Source organism: Corythoichthys intestinalis, chromosome 12 (assembly GCF_030265065.1).
Source record: "Corythoichthys intestinalis isolate RoL2023-P3 chromosome 12, ASM3026506v1, whole genome shotgun sequence".
In the NCBI taxonomy this organism is placed as follows: domain Eukaryota; kingdom Metazoa; phylum Chordata; class Actinopteri; order Syngnathiformes; family Syngnathidae; genus Corythoichthys; species Corythoichthys intestinalis.
The window spans coordinates 38,207,505-38,232,321 of NC_080406.1; the positions used below are offsets into that span (position 1 = coordinate 38,207,505).

Below are 24,817 nucleotides of genomic sequence, written 5' to 3' on the forward strand. Positions count from 1 at the left end.
AGTAGGTGAGCAATACAGCAATATGGACATTATGTATGTACAGTGCATTTGTCATCACGTCTTCTCGTTATTGAATATAAAAGAATACAAGCACGATAAATGTATAAAACAAATTTGCTGACACAGTATGTGCCGTCCTAAATAAAAGCGCCTTAACAAGACAATAAGAAACCCACAGTTGAAATAAAGTTCAAGCTGTGCTGGGGGACTACAAATCTCGAATAGCACTATATCAAAAGCGGTCGTGCTTGATTGTTTCACAACTTGACGTTACAAAATCTAAATTACTCACGAGCAAATATAAGAGCAGGGTTGAAATGGAGTTTAATCATTGCTTAAGGCTTATTTAACATTTGAAAACACACATCATGTGGACTGGATAATTTTGCTGGAGGTGGAGGGCAGATTTGTAGCGTTCGCTCGCTGAAGTTCTGCGTTCAACCAGCTGGTGAATTTGGTATTTCAAGGCAATTTGGCATGAGTGACTGCTGGAAAACTGTCTGTGGTGGTTGGTTAAAGTGCCATGTTGTGGATTTCACCTACTTTTTAACTGCTTCCTGATGGGCTTGTTGGGATCCAGCCAGCGCTGTAAAATATTGATTGAGAGACACTTAGAGACACCATAACGCTTCCACAGCATGACTACATCACCTAAATTATTCATCGGTGGCCACACACACGCACAACTATTGGAAATATGCAAACACTGTGTGCGACAATACAAACACACTTGCATACTGCATGCATGTTAACTCACTGGTTGCCATTGATGGTGCTAGACGTCCAATCCATTTTGACTGTGAGGCTAGCAGCGCAGCCATTCTTTTCTTGTCAATGGCAAGCAATGAGCTAAATGTTTGCCATTTATTCATCTGGATTAATAAAATGTAAGGATGTGAGTTGATGACAACCAATAACCCAATGAATATCTTAACTGTAATCAATCACAAAACCAATCCATCAAAAAACGTTGTTTATTATGATTCCCATAAACTAGTTTCAGTGAAAAGTAAACTGTTGTGATTCGATATGTTAAAAATAAATACATAAAAACACAACATGATCGAACACTCTGAATTGTCCCTAGGTATGAGTGTGTGCGCGAATGGTTGTCTCCTTGTGCCCTGCGATTGGCTGGCAACCAATTTGGGGTGTACCCTGCCTACTGCCCATAGTTGACTGGGAATGGCTTCAGCACCCCCGTGACCCTAATGAGGATAAGCGGCTCGGGAAATGAATGAATGAATGAATGAATGAATGAATAAATAAAAACATTTGAATACAGAAGTTTTGCATTTTAACTGAGTGTGACATTCTTTGTTTAATTATATAGGGCGGAAAACACAGACAAGGCTTCGAAAGTAGTTTCTGCTCTTGTACCCCTCTTGAAAATAAACCGCTGTATTTTAAGCAAAAAGAACTGTTGTGTTTGATAGAAGAATATGTCTATGTGCTGTCATAGCAGTTTCATGACGCATTATGCCCCCGGACTATTTTTAATTTGTCAGTTTTACCCTGGAGACCCTCGTTTACAGACACTGCGCAACTGCTTTTGTTTCAACCCAGCCATAAAAAGAAGTAATTATATTTATTATTTGAAATGTCTATCATTTTTAGCTTAGAATAATTAATTGACGTCTTATATTTAGATTAAACAAAAACAACTTTATTCACACACATATTTTATTTAAACAAATTACGTCACAATGAAAAAAAAATAGTGTCTGTAAATAGGTCAAGGATATCTAACTATCGCTTAATTGTATTTTTTTGTTGTTGTTACCGTCACATTTTCCCGATATTTTAGATGGCAAATAATCGATCCAAACAAAGGAAACAAAAAAAAAACAAAAAAAAAGAAGAAAAAAAAACGTTTAAAAGAGTAAATATTTGAAAAAAAAAAATCTCTACCACTCCTTGTTGTCTGTGACTTCTGCATCGAGACCCTTGTTATATTTCCGTGTTTCACCCATAAAATCCCCACAAGGTCCGGCTGTGGCCATTCATAGCTGTGTCTTGACACTCTGTGATAGATGCTACGCTGAGTTTTTGGATAGAAACAAAGAAAGTACGCGAACATATCTCGTTTAAATCATGGTGTCTTTAATTATGCTCTCTCATGCACTCACTTTGAGTTATCGGAAAGCCACAAAAAGACATACATTGGAGTCTAACGCTCGTGCGATAATTATGGACACAGCAGAATAACTGAATAGCACGCTGTCCATTATCTTTTCGACCCTTTATGCCGTTTGCATTGCTTATTTTGGGATGATATTGATGCATTAGATACATTAGATGCTTAAATCATAAAGCATAGGTCCTACGCTTCAAGGCTAAATACAATAAATAGTCTTATGTACTCACATTTACATGTTCCCTTTATGCATATAAAGCCTTTTATTCTCGGTATCGCTCATTCACATTCTTTAATCATAATTGAAAAAAATATTTTCAAAAGACCACTGCAAAAATTAAAATCTTAAGGTATTGGAATTTAACCCCAAAATTTCCACAGGAAATGTTTTTTCTTTGCACAGATTAAAATCAAGCCAAATCAAAAAATGTATGCAGTAAAGTTATCCTTAACTATACAGCTAACTCCCGTTTAGACATGTTTATTTACAAAATGAAACGCAGGGCTAGATTAAATCTACTGGTACATTTAGTCACACACCATTTTCCTTTATTATTGTAAATCCACCCACGTCTTAGTGGATGCATAATGATTATCAAAGATCTGAGTAGACAAAGGGGATCATCTTGAAGTGTTCATTATTTATTATGTACCAGGATGGGTGTCCAAAACCTTTCAAAAGAAAGAAAATTTCAAAGGTCTCAAAAATATCTATTTTTCACTCACTTGATTTGACCTACTTTTAAGGTCTCAAAAAATGCCCTCCCGTTCAAAAATTTTTCTTCCCTCAGAAAAAGATTTTTAAGCTTTCCAATGATGTATCACACATGCATATAGGACAATTTTGAAATTTGGCCAAATTGGGGCTCTCAGAGCCGAACCTCAAGTCACCTGAGTGTTTTCCACCATATACATATATTTTTTAATTGAATGACAGTGATACCTCAGCTCACGAACATAATTGGTTCCCAGAAAGTGTGTGTAAGGCGAAAAGTTCGTCTTCCGAACATTTATTTCCCATAAGAAACCATTAAAATGAGAATAATCCGTTCCCAGGTCCCCATAAAACATAATTTTCTACTAAATAAGCCTTAAAACTACACAAAAATATACCTTGTTTTCTTTAATGTCTTCTTAGGCTTAACACTAGCCTGTGGTGGGGTCTTTTTCGGTCCCATAATAGCAAAAGTACACTCAATATGGTCCAAAATGTCTATCAAACACAAACCACGTCCGCACTCAACGAAAGGGAGGGGACGAACTGGGACGCCGTGAGCGTGCGTCAGCTTCTCGAGGCGCTGTTCGACCGCGTGGTTTGGTTTGTCCGCCGAAAACTAGTTCATCAGCAGAGACTATATGCTCGCGAATTTAATGTTCTTGAGGTGAAAAGTTCGTGAGCTTAAGCGTTCGTGAGCTGAGGTATCACTGTATTTATAATTTATAAATCAAACATTTTTATGTTTGAAATTTCGAATAAAAAAGTTTTCTATTGAACCTTTTGTGTTGTTTCTCATACTTGTATGAATATAATGAATACAAAAAAAATATTACCATACCACATAAGTGAAACAAATCAGGCACAAACGTGGTCTTAAATTAACTATGTTTATACAACTTTAATAAGATAATAGGCTCACCATGAACAGATGATTAGTAATATAATTACATATGTCTTTAGATTTAACGTTGTCAGGTGTATTCACTCACATTTATCAGCAATGTTGATCTATTGACTTATTTTTTCCCGCGCTGCTCATTTTGAATGCACATTTTCTTTCTACGCCAAGTAACAGAGAAGTCAGAGAGGTCTGAGTGGGTTGGGCAAATTACAATTTGCATTTATATGCTATGGTTGATATGCTGGTTTTCTTTTGTATTTTGTAAATGCAGACCATAAAATCTTCTTGTATGTTTCTCAAGTCCCAAGTGGAGTTCTTGTAGCCCAGAATGTCAACATTTAAAGACCAAGCAGCAAACAGAATGTACCTCCATGTATCCATTTATTCTTATCAAGAATACTAAAGGAAAAATAATTAAAAACGGTTCTTGAGTAAATGTAACGTCCTGCTACCAACCTCTGAGAAAAACTAGTCAAAAACAGCGGACACGTATGTTAGCTCTGGTCTCAATATAAAATGGATACAAAGTGAAGTAGATGTTCTAAAACGTCTTGATTCACTGAAACAAATGTTTCACTTAAACATTCTAATAATGTTCAGCAAAAAAGGACCGTATCAAACACTTGTTTGTATACACACACACAGACAGATACACTCCTGGATTATCTAAACAAGATACTGACTGGAACATCCGAGGAGTCGTCTGTCAAGTGCAGTCCGAAGTAGTCTCTTTCGGTCAGCTCCAAGTGCTTGAACACATCGTCCTGCAAGACCTGCCCATGATCGGACTTCTGCACATAGAGAGAGAGAAAAAAAAAGATATTACAAATATAATTCTAAAAAAACTTCTTAGTAAGCCTAAAACTGGGACACAACCTACTAAGTATGTCCTCGTCTGTTGCCATTACCAAACTCCTTAACTAAAACATCACAAGAGAGTCGGGGGAGGTTACGAAGATGAGGGAGGAACTAATTAAATCATATCTCAGTCAGTGGAACTTCACTGAAAGTGCCATGTTGTATCAAAGCAAAGGGCTGGAAAGAGCATTTTCCCTCCATACTTGTCTGGAATATTTAAGTTCACACAGATAAAGTTATTCACCAACGATTAGTAAGAGACAATGTACAAAGATGGAAGCTCAGCCTGAGGGGTACTGTAGTACTCTTTAAAAAGTGGAAGGGTAAATTGATGCGTACAGTAAAATTTACTTCTAACTGCAATCTGGTTTAAGATTGCTGAAAAGAGCAGACAACACCTTGTACAGGAGAGTCCAAACCAGTCCTCAAAGGCCACTGTGGGCCCTGGTTTTTGTACCCACCGATTGAGCACAGACCGTTTAATCAAAGGGCGTTCTGCTAAAACAAGCAGTACCTGACTACAATCAACTGATTACATTTGTAAGACACCAGATTGATGCAAAGGTGTCGTCCTATTTTGTTGGAAAGAAAGCCAGCACCCACTGAAGCCCAATGGAAAATAGTTTGGGGACCCCTGACCTAGTTTAAGGGCTGATTTATGCTTCTGCGTTCCGTTGACGGTGGAGTGACGGCGTAGACCAGGGGTATCCAACTCCGGTCCTCTAGAGCCCCTATCCAGCTTGTTTCTCATGTCTCCCTCCTCCCACACTCCTGACTCAAATAATCAGGATCGTTATCAGGCTCCTGCAGAGCTTGCTGATGAGCTGATCATTTTATTCAGGTTTGTTAAAGGAGGGAGACATGGAAAAAAAGCTGGATAGCTGCTCTCGAGGACCGGACCTACATCGTCATTGAGCCTTCGAAGGTCTGCCCCAAGGGAACGCGTTGCACTGTAATTCACCGCAAACCCACAAGATCAGTGGTTCTTAACTGGGGTTCGATTGAACCCCAGGGGTTCGGTGAGTAAGCCTCAGGGGTTCGGTGAAGGTTAAGGAACGCAGAGTCCTATTTTTGTACGCTGACTAAATCTAGGCAAAGTGGCGTTTTTAGACCACGTTTTGGGCTGGTTTGGCCTCAATTTATAGGCTTTATAACAGACCTACAGAGAACGTAACTCCGTAGATAATTAAAAAAATTATGTGAATCCACATGTGAAACCTGTAATGCAAAATTTCCCCTTTAATGATCATAAGTTGTATACAGTACAGCATGTATCATATATTGCTTTTATTGCCACTATTAATTATATACTAGTACAAGAAAATGCTGTAGATTTTCAGTCACTTCCTATTAATTTAGAGCAGTGGTTCTTAACCTGGGTTCGATCGAACTTCAGGGGTTCAGTGAGTAAGTCTAAGGGGTTTGGCAAACGTAAAGAAACGCAGAGCCCTATTTCGGTACGCTGAATAAATTTAGTCAAAATGGCTTTTAAGATCATGTTTTGGAATGGTTTGCTCCCAATTTGCAGGCTAAATCCATTTATATTAACTGCTAGTCCTATATCTGATGGGATGAGGAACTGGTTTGCTCAGTGGAAGGTTGACTCGCACTTTCAATCAGGGAATACAACAGACCAATGTGCAGCGTGGTCTCAAATTTTGACCTGTTCATAAAACACGCTGTCAAAATCAGAAGAATTTTGAGCGGGAATTTGCTAAGTTATTAGCTTGCTAGCTTAGATATATTTGTTTTGAATTTGAAAAAAAAAAAAGCTTTATTATCTAATTCCGAAGGGTTCGGTGAATCCTCATGTAAAACTTGTGTGGTTCGATACCTTTAACAAGGTTAAGAACCACTGCACTAGATGTGGCTTTCTCGTTGTACTGTTTTCGGTGTCGAATTCCTCTAGTTTTCCTCCGGTCATAGACAACAAGGGCAATGGAGATGGAACGCTAATCAATATTGAACAACAGTTGAGGAGAAGTTGAGAAGACATTTGCGGAGTTGTTGGAAAATGTCGGTGTTGTTGTGCTGAGCCGAAAACAATGTTCTAAACAGACCAATCACAGTCCTTTGACGTTCACGTCACATTGACGTGACGTGTGGTCAGGCTATGGCGCAGGCTCCAATTCAGGTCTGCGTTAATGTCATAGGTCCGCCGTCATTGCAATGCAGAAATATAAATCAGCCTCAAGTAACCAAGTGAAAGACTGCTTACTGTATTTGTATTTAAATATGCAAATGGAGAATTTCTTGGATCGCTGATAATAGAGGAAAATAATGCTTAAACTAGGAGTGTGATTTTAACGCGTTAATTACGTATAATCAATTATAAAAGATGTTAGGTTTTAAAAAATTAACTCATTTTGTTCGCAGTTTATGTTTTAATCATGGAACCTTTGTCAGGGCATAATTTTACATTACACCAAATAAATTGACGCGCACATTAGTTCAGCAGATGGCTATAAAAATAGAGAAATCCAATTAAACAAGCACGTTTCATTTGTAAACAAATACCTTGAACACTGATTTAAAAAAATGTGAATTTGTGCAAATCTATATACTTTGGATAATGTGCTAGTCTGTACATACAGTAATTTACCCACGACGCTAGGGAAAAGCCAATTGAAAAGGTTTCTTGTTGTAAAACGTTTTGGGGACCATCTAAAGTAAAATATAATAATAAATTGCTCAGGTTATTTGAAGTTTTAGGCCTTTCAAATGATCAAATATATATGACCTTTTTTTTTTCCTCCAAGAAGAAAGATGTGCATTCTTTGTATTGTTTTTTTTTTTCTTTTGACCATTTAAATGTTGGACTGACAGAAAAAAATGTCTCAGTAAACACATTAACTTCAGATTTCTTAGTTTTTTGCCCAGGTTACCGTTTTGTAATGTTATGTATTGAAATGCAATTCATCGCATATTTCCAGAGTACAATATTTGAGACATTCATTAACTAAAATCCTTACAATTAAAAAATTAGTAGCTTTTTGGGACTAATATTTCTACAAGCTTAAACTGTGATTAATCAAGCATAGGCTTCATAATTTATATATTATGAAGTAATATATATATATATATATATAATATATATATTATGAATATAATATTATGAAGTAATATATATATATTATATATGTATAATATATATATTATGAAGTCAATGAATCAAGATTAATCAAGTAGAAACCCTTCTAGTTAATTGAATTAAGTTTTACCAAGTGAGTCCCATTCCTTGCTTGAATACAAAAATGTCACCGTTTACGAGCCCAGCTATTTTCAGACGTGTTTTACCAAGGCGCGTGAACACCAATAGACTTGAAAACTGCTCCATGTGTTAATAACTATGAATGATACTTGTATTTGTTTGGCTAAATCAGCACAGTCTTTCATGTCACTTAAGATGCCCACTTCCTGGAAAAACTGGCTTATATATTTGCCTGTTTCTCTACTATTACACACCAGAAAAATGAAATTCTGCAGTTTTCTTTTTAAACACAATTCCTTCCACTGGAATGCACATGATAAAGGTGTTGTCTGTCCATTAACATATTAACACCAACAATTTTCAACAATTTTACACCCTTTTTTGCGGGTGAGCTTGTTCAAGCACAAGATACATCCTAGTTGTACTGTAGTCACTACGTCCCTGTCAGTATTTATTGAAAATATCTTGAGTACTAAGAGTAAAAAGATGAAATGCAGAAGCACGAGTGTAGCAATTTTCAATATTCACATGTGATCCTGCTAAAATCAAGAGCAATGTGTAACCACACCATTCGCGCTCCCATGGGAGAACACACACACAACCACACGCATCACTAACCTACTGCTTTCTTACACCTCTCTCTTTTTTCCCCCTGGTGACACACTTTTACAGCCCCCGTGTGTGACCATGAACACGCGCCAGTGTGTCAATGTGTGCGCAAGGCACATGCAGCCCGAGAGTTGACAGTTGGCTCGTTGACATGGTGGGCTCAACTATCACCAGCCGTCTATTAAACGTGTGTGCGTCAGCTGACACTGACTCATGCGGTCCGTGTTCTGCTCTTCTTTTCCTGACTGCTCACTTATATCACAATTTACAACACAAAAAATTAATATATATGTACATGATCGTATAGGAGCAACAACTAAAACAAGACTGGGAGAGGCTGGCAGCGAATAACTAATGGATTGGATGTCCATCTCTCAATTTCACTGAAATATGATATGTGTCTGACAAGTGTATTTGTTTATTTTGTGTATGGGAGTAGAATTTGTTTTTTTGCATTTGCTACAATGTATAAAACTACTCATTCTATTTATTTTTATAGAGTAAGATGACACACATTTCCACAAAATGTTCAAAATCCCCTGAGGATGAAACATGTGGCACAACTAAATAAAGTCTTTAAATTAACACCATTAACACTGAAAAAATAAAAGCATGTGAGCCCGCCAGGCTTATAAAGCACCGGGATAGCCGTGAAATGTGTGACCAAAACTTTTACTTTTACCAAAACTTCTTGTTTCTAAATTTCTGCTCTCAACCGCCGTTATTTATTGACTTAAATAACATAAGGCTATAATTTATCACATTTCATCAATCAAAAAATAATATATATGTACATGATCGTGTAGGAGCAACAACTAAAACAAGACTTGGAGAGGCTGGCAGCGAATAACTAATGGATTGGATGTCCATCTCTGTCAATTGCACTGAAATATGATATGTGTCTGAAAGTGTATTTGTCTATTTTGTGTATGGGAGTGGAATTTGTTTTTTACATTTGCTACAATGTATAAAACTACTCATTCTATTTATTTTTATAGAGTAAGATGACACACATTTCCACAAAATGTTCAAAATTCCCTGAGGATGAAACAAATGGCACAACTAAGTAAATCCTTTAAATTAACACCATTAACACTGAAAAAAGAAAAGCATGTGAGCCCGCCAGGCTTATAAAGCACGGGATAGCCGTGAAATGTGTGACCAAAACTTTTACTTTTACCAAAACTTCTTGTTTCCAAATTTCTGCTCTCAACCTGCTTTCCATCCTCATTTTTTGGGTAAGTGGCACCTTTTCATTTTCTTCACTACCTGCACTAACATTCTTGGAACCTGTGTTGATTTTTCTGACAAGAAAATCCGTTGTGCGTCCGTATTTCGAGCATGTTGTCGGATGTAGAAATAAATGCGAGTCAAATCTTACCTAGGATGTCGAAAAGATCGTGTGTTGAAGCGATCGTATGTCGAGGTACTACTGTGTAAGGCTTTGTGTCATGGGTAATTCAGCGATTAAATGTGACATTTTTTTCAAAAATGACTCTCTCCCATTTACCTACAAGAGTTCTCATCATTAAAATGAATGTTGCACAAATACCATATGTTGGCCCCTGATCCCGACACCCGGCTGTATGGTATCGGCTTATGCTGAGAATGTACTGATATCACGTTTTAAAAATATACTACTCAATTGAATATAAAGTAATTGCTATCATGGCATGGTAAGACACTGCTCAAGCCATTGTCTGCCAATGGCAATGCTAGATATCAAATCCATTTGTAGTAGTAGGGTTTGGACCATCTGATAGTGATAAAAACCCATTGAAATTCACAGCACAAGGATGATTGGATGCCACATTAGTGGATGTCTATCATCATCTTGGGAAGGGAGACAAGTGCTGCTTTTGTTAGCAAAGCTGGCAGCGATCTTTGGTAGGGCGACCCAAGAAACTAGATTTCAAACAGTACATGTTGCACAGCATTGGCGCGTTATTTCTTAGTACTCCCCAATTATGTCATTTTAGTGCTGTATCGGTAAACTAATCAAAATGACATTAAATGAACAATTAAATGTTCAACTGCCTTATTTCAATGGTCGATAGCTGAAAATGTCATCATGATTCTGAAAAAAAAAACAAGACTCGAGAGTTGAATTTCCTTTGCGTCATTGGATGGAAAAGCTTGGTTAGCAAAAAACAACAAAAATCGGAAAGGCATCTTTCCTAAAGGTTGCATCACGCAGAGAGTGGATTGTCTGGCCTACCAGATATGCCAGAAAATAATTGCTGCTCCGTGTACCTACAAAAAGGCTTATTTCCATTTTTAAAGCTATTCATAGGCATGCTCACTACTTCCACGATGTATGAAGCAGCTTCCCAAGTCTTTTGTGCAAACACTCCGAGCTTCTTATTTCTTGTTCACAGAAAAACCTTTGCCGCTCCCCGTATGTGTGTTGAAGCGCAGCGGTTCCAAAAACCATGAGAGGAAAAAGGGAGTGAACAGTCGTGCATTGTTAAAACGGAGGCAAGAACAAGGGCGAGCATGTCCACGCATTCTTTCTGGTCTTTTTCACAACAAACTTTGAGCGCAAACTCTGTGTTCTGGAGGGACGCGGGCAAGGAATAAGAATGACATCAAACGGAAACTACTGGAAGAGTAAAGCAAGACAAACGACAAGGGAAAGCAAGATAGAGGCTGTGTGTGTGGAACATACAGTAGTATGAAGACAGAGAGTCACAGAGAAAAAAAGACAAAAGTGAACAGCAAAGAGAAAAGAAGTGATTGACGACGCTGCTGAATGACACAAACGCTCTTTGTGGTTCTCTTCATCAGTCCAGCACAATCACTGACACAAATAGTGTCTCCATGCGTGAGAGCGATGAGACGAGACGCAGACAACAGACCTGGTGACAGAGGGCATCCAAAGTGCGAGGAGGTATTAAAAAGGTTGAGACACAAAAGCAGAACTTGTGGGAAAATTAATTGACAAACAAATACTGGCAATTTGTATAATACACAGCATAACCACAACAAGGCTTTGCGTCTAGTACAACATTTGTTTAAAAGGAAGGGGGAAGCCTCAGAGCGTGTGATATAACACAACGTGACAGGAAGAGAACTGCACTCGGGAAGTGACATTCATATGTCTGTGTAGAACTTGAAAGTCACACACATTTTTAGGCATCAAAAGCTAGGCAAAATCGCTAATCTGTTTATTAGCTGTACCAGAATTTTTATTGAAATCACATGATGATGTTATCACGACAGTTGTCTTGTAAATATAATTGGTGACAATTGACAGTTACTGTAAAAAACTTATTTTTCTTAAAGTTGTTTGTTAGGGCATTTTCTATAACACCAGTAAAGTTCCACAAGAGACTCATTATATTGATAATCCGATCGGTGCCAGCCCTTCCGGTCAAAATGGATTGGCGCATCTACCACTGTAAATGGCACTGAAACATGATCAGTCAATGCCACTCAGCCTAGTTCAAAATGGATGTGACATTTATGACTGTCAGTGTCAGTGAATGTGTTGAGAAATAACACTTAACCCTTTTATAGGCCAAGTGACTATTTCAGTCATTTGGTAACGCTGAGCTTTAACATGATCATATACTTGATGTAATTATTATTTTTCTATATATTTCATTATGAATACATTTATAAACACATAAAACACAAAAAATCATAAAACTAAAACATAGACTTCATAATTATATTGACGTGACACATTCCCCAGACACTGCGTCACGCCTTCAAGTAGGGGGCCGTCCTACACTCCGCTTCAGTCGGTCGAAGTTATTTTCAAACACATGCCATGATCCAACGCCAGATTTAGGTTGAAAAAGTACGAAAGCTGTACCGCATACAAACAGGAAGGATTGTCTCAGGAGTGATGTGATTGAGGATTCAAGGTAATTATTATATTTTTTGTACCATGCATGCATTTTGAAACGTTGCGAAAAAAAACAATGGAGAAATTAGCCACTACAGCATAGGCGTCATAGTTCGCAATATTTATGTAAAATAAATGCTACCCGCACGTTTTTTTGCTTTTAACCAAGAATCGAGACTGTTTTACGTTCATATCTCTAAAGAATTCAGGGATTTAAACATTTATTCACAAGAATTTTCAATGTAAAAATCGTTTTGTTTTCATAAGGCAGCCGCTACATTTGCTTACTAACTAGCATCATAGTTAGCAATATTTACATAAAATAAATGCTAACTGCAGTTTTTTTTTTTTGTTTGTTTGTTTGGTTGTTTTTTTTTTTGCTTTTAACCAAGAATCGAGACTGTGTTTACGTCCATATCTATAAAGAATTAAGGGATTTAAGCCTTTATTCACAAGAATTTTCAATGGAAAAAGCTCTTTGTTTTCACAAGGCGGCCGCTACATTTGCTTCCTGACTAGCATCATAGTTCACCATATTTACGTAAAATAAATGCTAACTGCACGTTTTGCTTTTTTTGCTTTTAACCAAGAATCGCGACTGTTTTACGTCCATATCTATAAGGAATTCAGGGATTTAAGCATTTAATCAAAAGAATTTGCAACGGAAAAAGCTCTTTGTGATTCCACTCGGTCAGCTTTGACAGCCACGCCAACAATGCAGGTCCCCTTTTAATCGGCCCCACGCCCCGTCAGTATATTATGAAGTCTATGACTCAAATCTAGAATCACAATTTGCAAACAACATGAAACCAGCGCAAGACGTAATGTGTTAAATTTTTGTGAAATTTATACAAAATTTTTATCACTGGATTTCTGGACACCTACTCTGCAGTGTACCTCAAGATCACTGATTTACAGCTAGAGACCTTCACTTGAGATACATCAATTGTCCTAGTTGCGTCTACACTTTACAAGACGGATAATATAACTCACAGTATTCACTTTGGTTAACCGTTTTTGTGTATGAAGGCATGTTTGTGCCAGATTTTCTATCGATAATGCCACAAACAAACAACAGATAACTAAATCTATATGACTCATGAGCAAGTCTGTATATATGCACGGGCCATCCACCCCCACTTTCACCACTGATGCTTCTGTTTCCATGACAATAAGCAAGTGCCTCTGGATTTTCACTGGCCCTTAGAATGAAGGCTGGTCAAGGCTACGATCAATAGAAGTATTGTGGCTTTCAGGATGGCTGGTCTTTCCAGGAAGTTACTGCGGCTGCTGGGGCCTGATCAATGACACTGACAGAGACCGAGTCATTCATTCAGCTCCATGTAGGCAAGGGGGACTGTGGGGAATCGTGAGCTGGAAGCAGAGAGGTTGAGATGACTGACTAGTATGTTTCTATTTCACTACTTTAGGATTGTGAAATGAAGAATATACACTGTGCTTGCCAATTGTAATTGGCTCCTTTAAAGCTACTCCTATTTGAAGATGCTAGAAGAACGTAAACAGCCAAAGGTGTGGGCTTGGTCTCCGCAACACACCTGCATCAACAACTGATGCAGGGAAATCCTTCTTTACTGTCAGACTCAAAGCTACAGCCATCGGAATATATTTGCTATGCGTTGAGCATGCATACAGTGGGGAGAGCAAGTATTTGATACACTGCCGATTTTGCTGGTTTTCCCACTTGCAAGCCATGTAGAGGTCTGTAATTTGTATCATAAGTTCTCTTCAACTGTAAGGGACGGAATCTAATACAAAAATCCAGAAAATCACATTGTATATTTTTTAAATAATAGATTTGTATTTAACTGCATGAAATATGTATTTGATACATTACCAACTAGTAAATATTTCGGCTCTTAGTTCTTTTTTAAGAACCCCTCCTGTTCTCCACTCATTACAGGAAGTAACTGCACCTGTTTGAACTTGTTACCTGTATAAAAGACACCTGTTCACATGCTCAAACAAACAAACTCCAACCTCTCCATAATGGCCAAGACCAAAGAGCTGTGTAAGGACATCAGGGATAAAATAATAGACCTGCACAAGGCTGGGATGGGCTACAGGAAAATAAGCAAGCAGCTTGGTGGGAAGGGAACAACTGTTGGAGCGATTATTAGAAAATGGAAGAAGTTCAAGTTGACGGTCAATCTGCCTCGTTCTGGGGCTCCATGCAAGATCTCACCTCGTGGGGCATCACTGATCATGAGGAAGGTGAGGGATCAGCCCAGAACTACATGGCAGGACCTGGTCAATAACCTGAAGAGAGCTGGAACCACAGCCTTAAAGAAAACCATTGGAAACACATTACGCCCTCATGGATTAAAATCCTACAGCGCACGCAAGGTCCCGCTGCTGAAGCCAGTGCATGTCCAGACACGTCTGAAGTTTGCCACTGACCATCTGGATGATCCAGAGGAGCAATGGGAGAGGGTCATGTGGTCGGATGAGACCAAAATATAACTTTTTGGTCTAAACTCGGCTCGTTGTGTTTGGAGGAAAAAGAAGGATGAGGACAATCTCAAGAACACCATCCCAACGGTGAAAAATGGAGGAGGAAACATCATTTTTTGGGGCTGCTTCTCTGCCAAGGGTACAGGACGACTGCACCGTATTGAGGAGAGGATGAATAGGGCTATGTATCGCCAGATCTTGGCTGACAACCTCCTTCCTTCAGTGAGAGCCCTGAAGATGGGTCGTGGCTGGGTCTTCCAGCATGACAACGACTCAAAGCACACAGCCAAAGCAACTTAAGAGTGGCTCCGTAAGAAGCATCTTAAGGTCCTGGAGTGGCCTAGCCAGTCACCAGATCTGAACCCGATAGAAAATCTATGGAGGGAGCTGAAAGTCCGTGTTGCCCGGCAGCAGCCCCGAAACCTGAAGGCTCTGGAGAAGATCTGCATGGAGGAGTGGGCCAAAATCCCTGCTGCAGTGTGTGCAAACCTTGTCAAGGTCTACAGGAAACGTTTGGTATCTGTAATAGCAAACAAAGGTTTCTGTACCAAATATTAAGTTCGATTTTTGTGATGTATCAAATACTTATTTCATGCAATTAAATGCAAATTTATTATTTAAAAATCATACAACGTGATTTTCTGTTTTTTTGTATTAGATTCCGCCCCTCACAGTTGAAGAGAACTTATGATACAAATTACAGACCTCTACATGCTTTGCAAGTGGGAAAACCAGCAAAATCAAATACTTGTTCTCCCCACTTTCGGCACTCGGCACTGACAAGGCTATGTGTTCAATGGGAAGTGATCAGTCAGGATGGATGTTGGAAGAATTGTTTTCTCCATTTCATAAGCCTACAGTGATTTTCTTCATGAAGCGGTCTAGAGCTGAAACAATCACCAGGCTTTTCCCTACACATTAATAATCGTGGCGCTGCGCCACACCAAAATAAAAGCCGCAAAACCTCACAGATGAGATTTTTTGTTGTTGTAAAATTCATTCTAATTATTAATTCGTATTATTCACCATGACGTCTAAATGAATATAAGAAGCTCATTTTTACACACTATTTGCCATAAGTCGTCTGAAATAGCACGACAAATACAAATTGTTCCTTTACACGCTTTATTTTGAAAAGCGTATTCGTTCTCCAACTGAAGGTTTGCGCCTGGAGTACGACGGCGCGGAGATTGAAATGGGGAGAAAAATCCACACAAAGGCATTTGAAGGTAATGAGTTTACCTCTGTCTTATACTGTAAAAACGACCTTAATATTGACATTGACGTAAGTTCTTTATGGCGTGTCATTGACCCGAATCGTCGCCTCCTAGCATAGCATTTGCTCGGCGCTGACGTCACACGTTGTAATTTCAGAGGAGGATTTCGAAGTACAGTATTTTGGAAACACAAAAGTTCCTTTGTTCCCGGAAATAATTAGCCCCCATACGGACGAAGATGACTGGAAAACAGACGTCTTTGGAGATATTTTTACGGCGAAAAGGGCACCTGACGAGCCTTCAAACTCGAAAACCCACGAACTGCGAAGGAGTGGATTCGTGACCCGTTTGTGAATAAACCCAGTGATTCGAGCATGTCTGTGCAACAGTAAGATCAACTTGTAGAGATCGCAACTGACGGCGACCTTATTAAACGTACATTTGAGACACCAAGGTTTTGGATTAAAGTCATTCTGGAATATCCCGACATCGCTACAAGAGCATTGAAAACCTTGCTACAATTTCCAACATCGTATCTTTGTGAAGCGGGCTTCTTAATTATTGTTTAACGACAAGGTGAAGTCGTTAATGGTGAGAGCAGTGTGAAGTTGTTGTGTGCAGCTTACATGGCAGGATGTATCTGAGAAGAACTTTTCTACAATTCCTTCCATGATCAAACGTAACTTAATATTCCTTTCCTTCAAGAAAGTTTGTAGTGTTTACTTTGGAATTTCTGCATTTGCGCATTTTGCGGCTATTTTTAACGTTACGCGCATGCGTAGAACCGCATCGTTGCAATTTTTGATGGGTTGCAAAATTTGTCAGAACACCGGTCCGAGAAAAAAAAGACCCAAATAACACCGGTCTGTGGTGCAAAAAAGGTTGGGGACCCCTGATCTAGACCATCACGTTTCTAAATATTGAATTAGCCTCTGAAGCTGATTAAATATTTCAGAACGTGAGGCACACACTCTCCGGTATTAGCGCTCACGTTCTGAAGAGTAGAAATAACCATATATTCATGGCAAGCGGTGTAGTTTAATGTTTATACAAAGTTTTCAAATGAGGCAAGATCACAGCTGGAGACGCAGATCAGGAAAGCGCACAGTTCAGCGTAGGAGAACTCTCTACTAAGCAAAATAGCAAACAGAGAATCTAGCTGGGACCCAACATGGACAGAAATGGCAAAGTTCAAGTCATGGCTGTACAACACAAATCAAGGTGAGTGTTAAGAATCCTGCACCTATTATATTAATTCATCATAAATTCATAATTGTATTATTTTACCTTAAATTCTGGTGTTGAAAAAGGTTAATTGTCTATAAACCATAGACATTATTATTATTGTCTATAACCTGGCATGTTCCTTATACAAAAAATTGTAAGACAGATGGCGTATTTACATTGAAAGAAGTATTTTTCATCTCATTGAAAAAAATCCTTATATGAATTTGCTCCAACAAAGACTTCAGTTTAAACTGAAGTCAGATTGACTAATGTAAATTAGACATATTTGATTTAAATCCAAATGGGTAAAACATTGAATGTGTTTTAGAATATGGACCAGGTCAGATGTCATGATGTCAAAAATGGCACCACAGACTGATGAATGGGGAGTGCTGCTGACGGCAACTGTCGGCCATTGCGTTGACAGTGCCCATCTCAACAGTGAACTGTGAGACAGATTTATCTGCAATGAACAGAGTAAGACATTTAATCAACTATACAATGTAAGTTAGAGATGCTTGAGTGTCTTTATTTCCTAGATATCCTTTTTTTCTTATTCCTGTGTAGGTGAAGACAGACTTGAGAATCACGGGGACCATCTTGCTGATTTATTTTTATTTATTTTTTTTTTAGTCCAGTAAAATCAAATGTTTGCAGGCAGGATGAAAACTTTGCAAAGGTTAAGGTTCTTAGAAAAAAATTAATGTGAAAAAAATCTTATGTCATGATATGAAACAAATTTGCCGCGGCACATGATGGGGTTGTCCGACTCTAACGCGGCCCACCAACACCACAGCTTCAAAAAATCCTAGGGGAAACACTGTACTCGAATAATTTTAATAATTTTATAACTCAGTTTTAAGAATTGATCAAGGAATTTTCTCCACATCGAGGAATCGTTTAACTTTGCCAGCTCTAAGCATGACGTTTTACTTTTAATGCCAGACAACAAGCTGATGTCTCGTGCGTACAGGAATAAGACAGAGGCGGCGGATATATTTGATTTCAACTATGCATGAATTTAGAGGTTACGTCGAAGAAGCCGACAAAAGCAAAGAGAAAGGCACCAAGAAAAAGCTGAAAATGTCAAAAGTGTGGGAGCATTTCAAGCTGGACACCAAGGCGAACACGGTTTCATGTATTCACAGCATGTCTTCAATGCTGCAGCTCCATCGAAGGCACCCCGTTTACTCCGAGAGCAGAGGAGCAATACTCGGGACAAGGTAAAATTAAGTTAAATAAATAAATAAGACTAACATTACTGTACGTTGCTAACGTAACGTTATCCCTGCAGAGGGCTAGGTTTCTATTAGTTATGACTACTGTCGATGCCTGGCTAACGCGTCTTTCATACAGGCTTTATTTAATCTGTAAAATAAGAACATAATAAAGCTAACTGTCAATTTTAGCTCAGTAGTCACTGATAGATAAAACACTAAGTAGCACTGGTGGTGCCTAATGTGCTCCAATACAGCAGGTATCATACATTTATTTTGAACACTGCAAAGACTCCTATCAGGAGTCACAATTCAGACGAACTTAAAACTTAACTTAAAAATAGCTTGCCACAAATAGAAATTCAATTGAAAAGCGTGGGAAAAACACCTAACTTTTAAAGTGATCCTCTAACTTAAATACATGTAGGCTCTAATAAACCACAATTGTTCTCTTGCGCTAAAATATGTTGTTAGAAACACATAAAATGTTAAATCAATGGCAGTATTTTATAATATTTAGTCCATATTTTGACCGTTAGTTGGCGCCATGGTTTGCGGGCTCGCAGTGATGACGTAATTGGAATCTTTCCAAATGTGTAGCGTGTTAAACAATTGCTTATTGCTGCCTAAACTCGCGAAGTAAAATGCCACGATGTGCTGCTTTTGGATGTAATTTCCAGTCAAATGGAAACAAGGGGATTGAAGTGAGTGGTCAAGGTGGAATTATTATTTTTAGTTAATAAATGTGAAGTGGAAGCTTCTCCCCCTTTTTGGTCCCTGTATGCACGTACCCTACCCATCACGCGTTACAACTGGCGACCGAACATTTTTCCTGGATCCACAGTCAAGTAAGGGATCAGTCTATTTTCTGGATCCGACACTCCCACCACGTCTGCAATATTGGTTTCGGATCTGTCCATTTTTTTTGATTCGTCGATCCCACAGCGGCTTGGGGATCAGTCTATTTTGTGGAATCGACGACTGCGACATTGCCATGGGATCGGTCTAATTCCTGGATCTTCAAGTGAGTAAAAAAACGCAGATTTGGATTACAATTGCTATCTTTTATGTTGACTATTCTTCTTGGGAGTTTTCCCCAAATCATACTAAATAATTAAAGCACTATGGCACGCTACAGTGACGACAGTGACTAATGTGGACCTCACAACAATGTTGGAGTTCGTCAGGGAAACGTGTTTGCTTACTGCTGAGCTCCCAAGTGAAGAGTGGTCAAGGTGGAAATATTATTTTTTTGTGAATAAATGTGCATAGTGGAAGCTTCTCCCCTTTTTGGTACTTTTATAGACGTATCCTAGCTACCACGCGTTACAATGTACAAGACATGGATTACACAAGGTGTGCTCTTTGGCCTGTACTGTATGTAAAGCACACGACAGCTCTGGATGCTAACAATCTACATAATTATATTGGGATAAGTTTGAAAATGCAATATGCTTACCTTGAATATCTGCTAATAAAACCGGAGTTCCAAACAGCATACATACACTCTCGCTCCCAACCGGAGTTCCAAACAGCATACACTCTCGCATCACCAGTTTTGCCCAGCTTTTGTCTTATCAGGTATTTGCTGCTCGCATTTTTCCCTGAAGCTCGTCTTGTGAACGACCGACAGTGCTGTCCTGCTCTTCACTTTTCAGATCTGGTTCAAATAGGAAGGGTAGAACTGACGACATGTTGGGAAAGCTAACGAGTGACACGCTGGAATTTGGGCAACGGGACCAGTCATGCACTGCGACGTAACAAGAATGGCGACCTATCACTTAAAATAATTTTACAAACTTTATTAAAACAAAAACATTAAGAGGGGTTTTAATATCAAATTATTATAACTAATACTAACATTTATCTTTTAAGAATTACTTGTCTTAAAAATAGAAGATCCCTTTAAGTGATGTTTCCTAACAAGCGTAATGACATTTTTAGGAAAAGAAACATTTTTCTTTTGTTTTTTTTTAATAAGATCTTAAGTTTTTTTGAGTGAAAGCATCAAATTTTTTTTTTTTTTTTCCCTAGTCACATCTGAGATGCCAATTGTTGGCTGTTTTCAACAATGTACATCTAAAATAAAGACATGCTCTAAAAATGGTTTAATATTAGGTGAAATGCCTCATTTTCTCATGTATATTTCTGATTGCTCTTTACTTAAAAAAATGTTTTATTCAAATACTCGATTCGAATCGATGGAATTTTCAGTAGAATAATTGATTATTAAAATATTCGATAGCTCCAGCCCTAAACTGGTCATTCTCTATTCAGATTTGAAAAGACAGAGTGTGAATTACCATAAATGTGCTAACACAAAAGTTCCAAACTCATGTTTGTCACAGGCCACATTGTAGTTATGATTTCCCCTCAGAGGGCCATCATGGCTGTGTGTTTGGAGTGTTTGATCAGTATACCATGCACGCTTTTTTTCGGTCATGTGGCAGGAACCCAGAGAAAACGCAGGCACGGAAAGAACATGCAAACCCACGATCCCAGAAATGTGAGGTGGACGTGCTAGCCACTGTACCACCCTGCCGTCTTCATAATGTGAATTATTTTGAACTAGAATAACGTAGAAAAATGCTTGTCTTTATTAAATGCTTCACTGAGTGAGTCCACTCAGATTGAATCATGCTTTGACGCTCACGTTGCCAAGAACAGCCTCTCGACATCTAAGATTGACTATACAATGATTAAAACATCTGTGCCTTTTGTCGCCGGATCAAAGCTACAAATCTGTCAGTCATCGCTAAGTTTAAGTATCAAACGCCAGCTGCACTGCTATCCTAGGAAAGCAGCAGGATGGATTGTGAGAGGCTGTACGAGCATAGAGCAGAAAAACATACAGTATATTTTTTAATTAAAAACCCGATTCTTTTCACCAGATTCCGATCCTCTGAAAAATGGCGCGATTGGCCCGATTTCCAATCACGTGATCGGATCGAAAAATCCCTATGTATGATATACACATACTTCATACATCACAAATTGATTTCTGGTTTTGAAATGAGAAGGAGGACTAAAACAAAAAAACTGCTTCGAATATTTAATGCTGGAAGTTTTTAATACTAATGATATGCCATTTCAAAAGTTCATGCAGTGTCTTCAAAAGTCTAAAATGTTCTTAAATGTCTTTAAAGACATTGGATTTCAACTGGCGGGGTCTTTAATTCCTTTCATTTTATATTGTGCTGCAATGCATGAAATTGTATGTAAGAAATTTTTACGGCATTCTAAGAGTTACTGTTGTTTTTTTGTGAGCTAAGACTAAATTTGCCCTACAAATGACATTAAATTCAGTTGTAAGTGGTCGTAAAAAGGTCTTTAAAAGTTTTAAATATCATTTTTTGAAAACTGTATGAACTAAGGTTTTGCCATTTGAGCTTGAAACATGTAGTCTATGCCAGGGGTCCCCAGCCTTTTTTGCACCACGGACCGGTGTTATTTGGGTCTTTTTTTTCACGGACCGGTGTTCTGACAAATTTTGCAACCCATCAAAAATTGCAACGATGCAGTTCTGTGCATGCGCGTAACGTTAAAAATAGCCGCAAAATGCGCAAATGCAGCGATTCCAAAGTAAACACTACAAACTTTCTTGAAAGAAAGGAATATTAACTTACGTTTAATCATGGAAGGACTTGTAGAAAATTTCTCCTCAGATTCATCCTGCCATGTAAGCTGCACACAACAGCTGCACACCGCGCTCACCATTAACGACTTCGCCTTGTCGTTAAACATTAATTAAGAAGCCCGCTTCACAAAGATACGATGTTGGAAATTGTAGCAGGGTTTTCAATGCTCTTGTCGCGATGTCAGGATATTCCAGAATGACTTCAATCCAGAACCTCGGTAGAGTTGTTGTCTCGAATGTACGTTTAATAAGGTCGCCGTCATTTGCGATCCCTCTGTTTATTCACAAACGGGTCACGAATCCACTCCTTCGCAGTTCGTGAGTCTTCGAGGTTGTAGGCTCGTCAGATGCTCTTTTCGCCGTAAAAATATCTCCAAAGACGTCTGTTTTCCAGTTATCTTCGCTCGTGTGGGGGCTAATTATTTCCGGGAACAAATGTGCAGCACCCGCGGCCTAGTAATGCGTTATTATCGAGGACAAGCGCACATAGATATATTATATACACAAACAAGATGTACTGCTAGCAGTCCAATCAATGGACTTCTATGACAACATTGTAACCTAACCCGTAGTATTATATCTAGAGTAGACAGAGATATTAGTGTGTTAAGCAGGGGCACAGGGTTAATTCGGCCAGAATGCGGTCGTTATTAAATTATTATTTCTGTGCGGCCCGGCAGCTAATGCGCCACGGACCGGTACCGGTCCGCGGCCCGGCAGATGGGGACCCCTGGTCTATGCACACCATTTGTTTTTGCGGGCCATACAAATAGACGTGGTGGGTCAGTTCTCAGTCACAAACTTGATACCCACAATTTATGTGGGGCTCCACTGTTTAGTTTTTACAATACACTTGAATGCATACAGTAACGCAAGTTCCAGGTTTAAAACTCAAGCATCTCCAAGGTAAATGCCAACTTCCACAAAAGTACTTACGCTAACTTTAAATGCCTGGACGGTGTTGTCCAACAGCAGTATGTTGCACACAACCTGTGTGTGGTGCCTGTCTCGCTCCAGCTCCGTCGCCCGGACATTGTAGGATCTGCCTGCAGGCAAGCGGAAGCGTGCGCTCATCACGCTCCTACCAGGGTCTGTGAAGTCAAATAACACAGCAGGATGGTTATATTTCTGACAAAAACATGGAAAAATAAGTACAAATAGAAAAAAAGAGTTTTAATAAAAATCATGTCTGATGATAAGTAACGTATATCATTCTACATTATGGCACAATTTCCCATCACCTCAGCATAGCTCGCAAGATCATACAAGCAAAGACTCGCAGTGCACTGAGTGCCTCATTTCTAAAGAATGTCAACGAGTCCCATAGAAGCTGCAGATTGCCTCTCAAGGAATTTGGAAAAAAACATTTCGACCATATAATAGAGCGCTTCACATAGGCTACTTTAAAACCGAATACCACAAAAAAGTAGAAAGCAAAACAGATTTGAAATGTTTTATTCCTCTTGTTTGATGATCACAGAATGTAACCTTCACTATAATTTTGATCAACAGTCATCAAGCATGACTAGTTTTTGTCATAGATCTATCCCACTCCTCACTGTTTCAAGATCAAAAACCTTGGCAAAAATGTCATACACTAGTTGAACAGATGCAACATTTTTTGGATACATTCCTGACTGGTTAATATCAATTACATTCCACTGAATATGCTCTTTTCATGATGTTGAGCCAAATTCTTATGGTGGGAAATGTTGAGACTAGATTTTACTTGCACTCAGTGTGGCTTTTGAAACTACTGAGCATCACATTTTTGGCCACCCTTAACTTGTTTATATACTGTGAGCCAAATAGATTTAGTTGGTCCACATAAATCAGAGACTGTCCCCTTTTGCTGTGGTGTTCTTCTAGGATCAGTCTATGGGCGAGTTTCACTTGCGCTCTCCTTCCTCACAGATTTTAAGGTAATGTAATTTATCTCAGGTTTCGAGGTATACTGTAACTTATCACTGTTGATGTCTGTTCCTGTAGTAGTGAAATAACCCACTAACTTTGCAGGTAACACAGATAATGACACAGTTTATCACTTATTCTAATGTACTCGTGAAGCTATAATTTTAATAAATGTTTGTATAAATAAGCCATCTGGGCCATAAATATAAAAACCAAGGCACTGGAAGGTGTCATTTGTTGCCTCAAAACTGTGCCCTTTATACAAATGACATCAGGCTGTGTATGGTTCACACATAAATTATCATTCTCAATAAAGATAACGATCTAATCTAACCGAAGAATGTTAAGCGATTTAAAAGCAATCACCTGCACTAAAAAAACACACAAAATAAAGCAATAAATACAAAAAGCAAGGGGAATTGTTGTATTTTGCTGTATTTATCTCTTTTCGAGGTGATCTATAGTAGCTGTAGTCATACTGTATTATATCCCCGTAAGAGTCATGGTCCTGTCAACAGGCGCCGCTTCCCTTTGTCCCAAAGGCTCTGAGAGCACATTACAGTTTGTATCCATGCTGAACAATTCTCTGCATGTGTAAGCTGCTTGTTGTACATATCCTTGTTGGAAAAAGGTATCTTTATCTACATCCAGTGTCAGGAATACGCACTTTCTTGTATGAATAAAATACAGTACAATAAAGATGTGTTACCTGTGGTACCTCGACTTATGAGTTTAAATTGTTCCATGGCCAAGCTTGTGACCAGGTTGCTATAGGCATGTAGCTATGGACACATGCACTGAAGGCTTTGCCTGTCAACTTACGAGATATACAATGAAACAAAGGCAGCG

General features: G+C 38.7%; 1 protein-coding gene across 1 annotated transcript in view; it reads right to left on the bottom strand.

Annotated features, from left to right (window-relative positions):
- The window catches only part of ptpn4a (protein tyrosine phosphatase non-receptor type 4a), a 140,552-nt gene that overhangs the window by 74,238 nt on the left and 41,497 nt on the right, over positions 1-24,817 (bottom strand). The window contains exons 2-4 of the mRNA XM_057853196.1: positions 22,994-23,148; positions 4,440-4,547; positions 544-586 (exon numbers count right to left, since the gene is read on the bottom strand). Of these exons, the coding sequence (XP_057709179.1) occupies positions 544-586; positions 4,440-4,547; positions 22,994-23,131 (289 nt within the window). The 5' untranslated portion in view covers positions 23,132-23,148. The remainder of the gene's footprint in view (positions 1-543; positions 587-4,439; positions 4,548-22,993; positions 23,149-24,817) is intronic.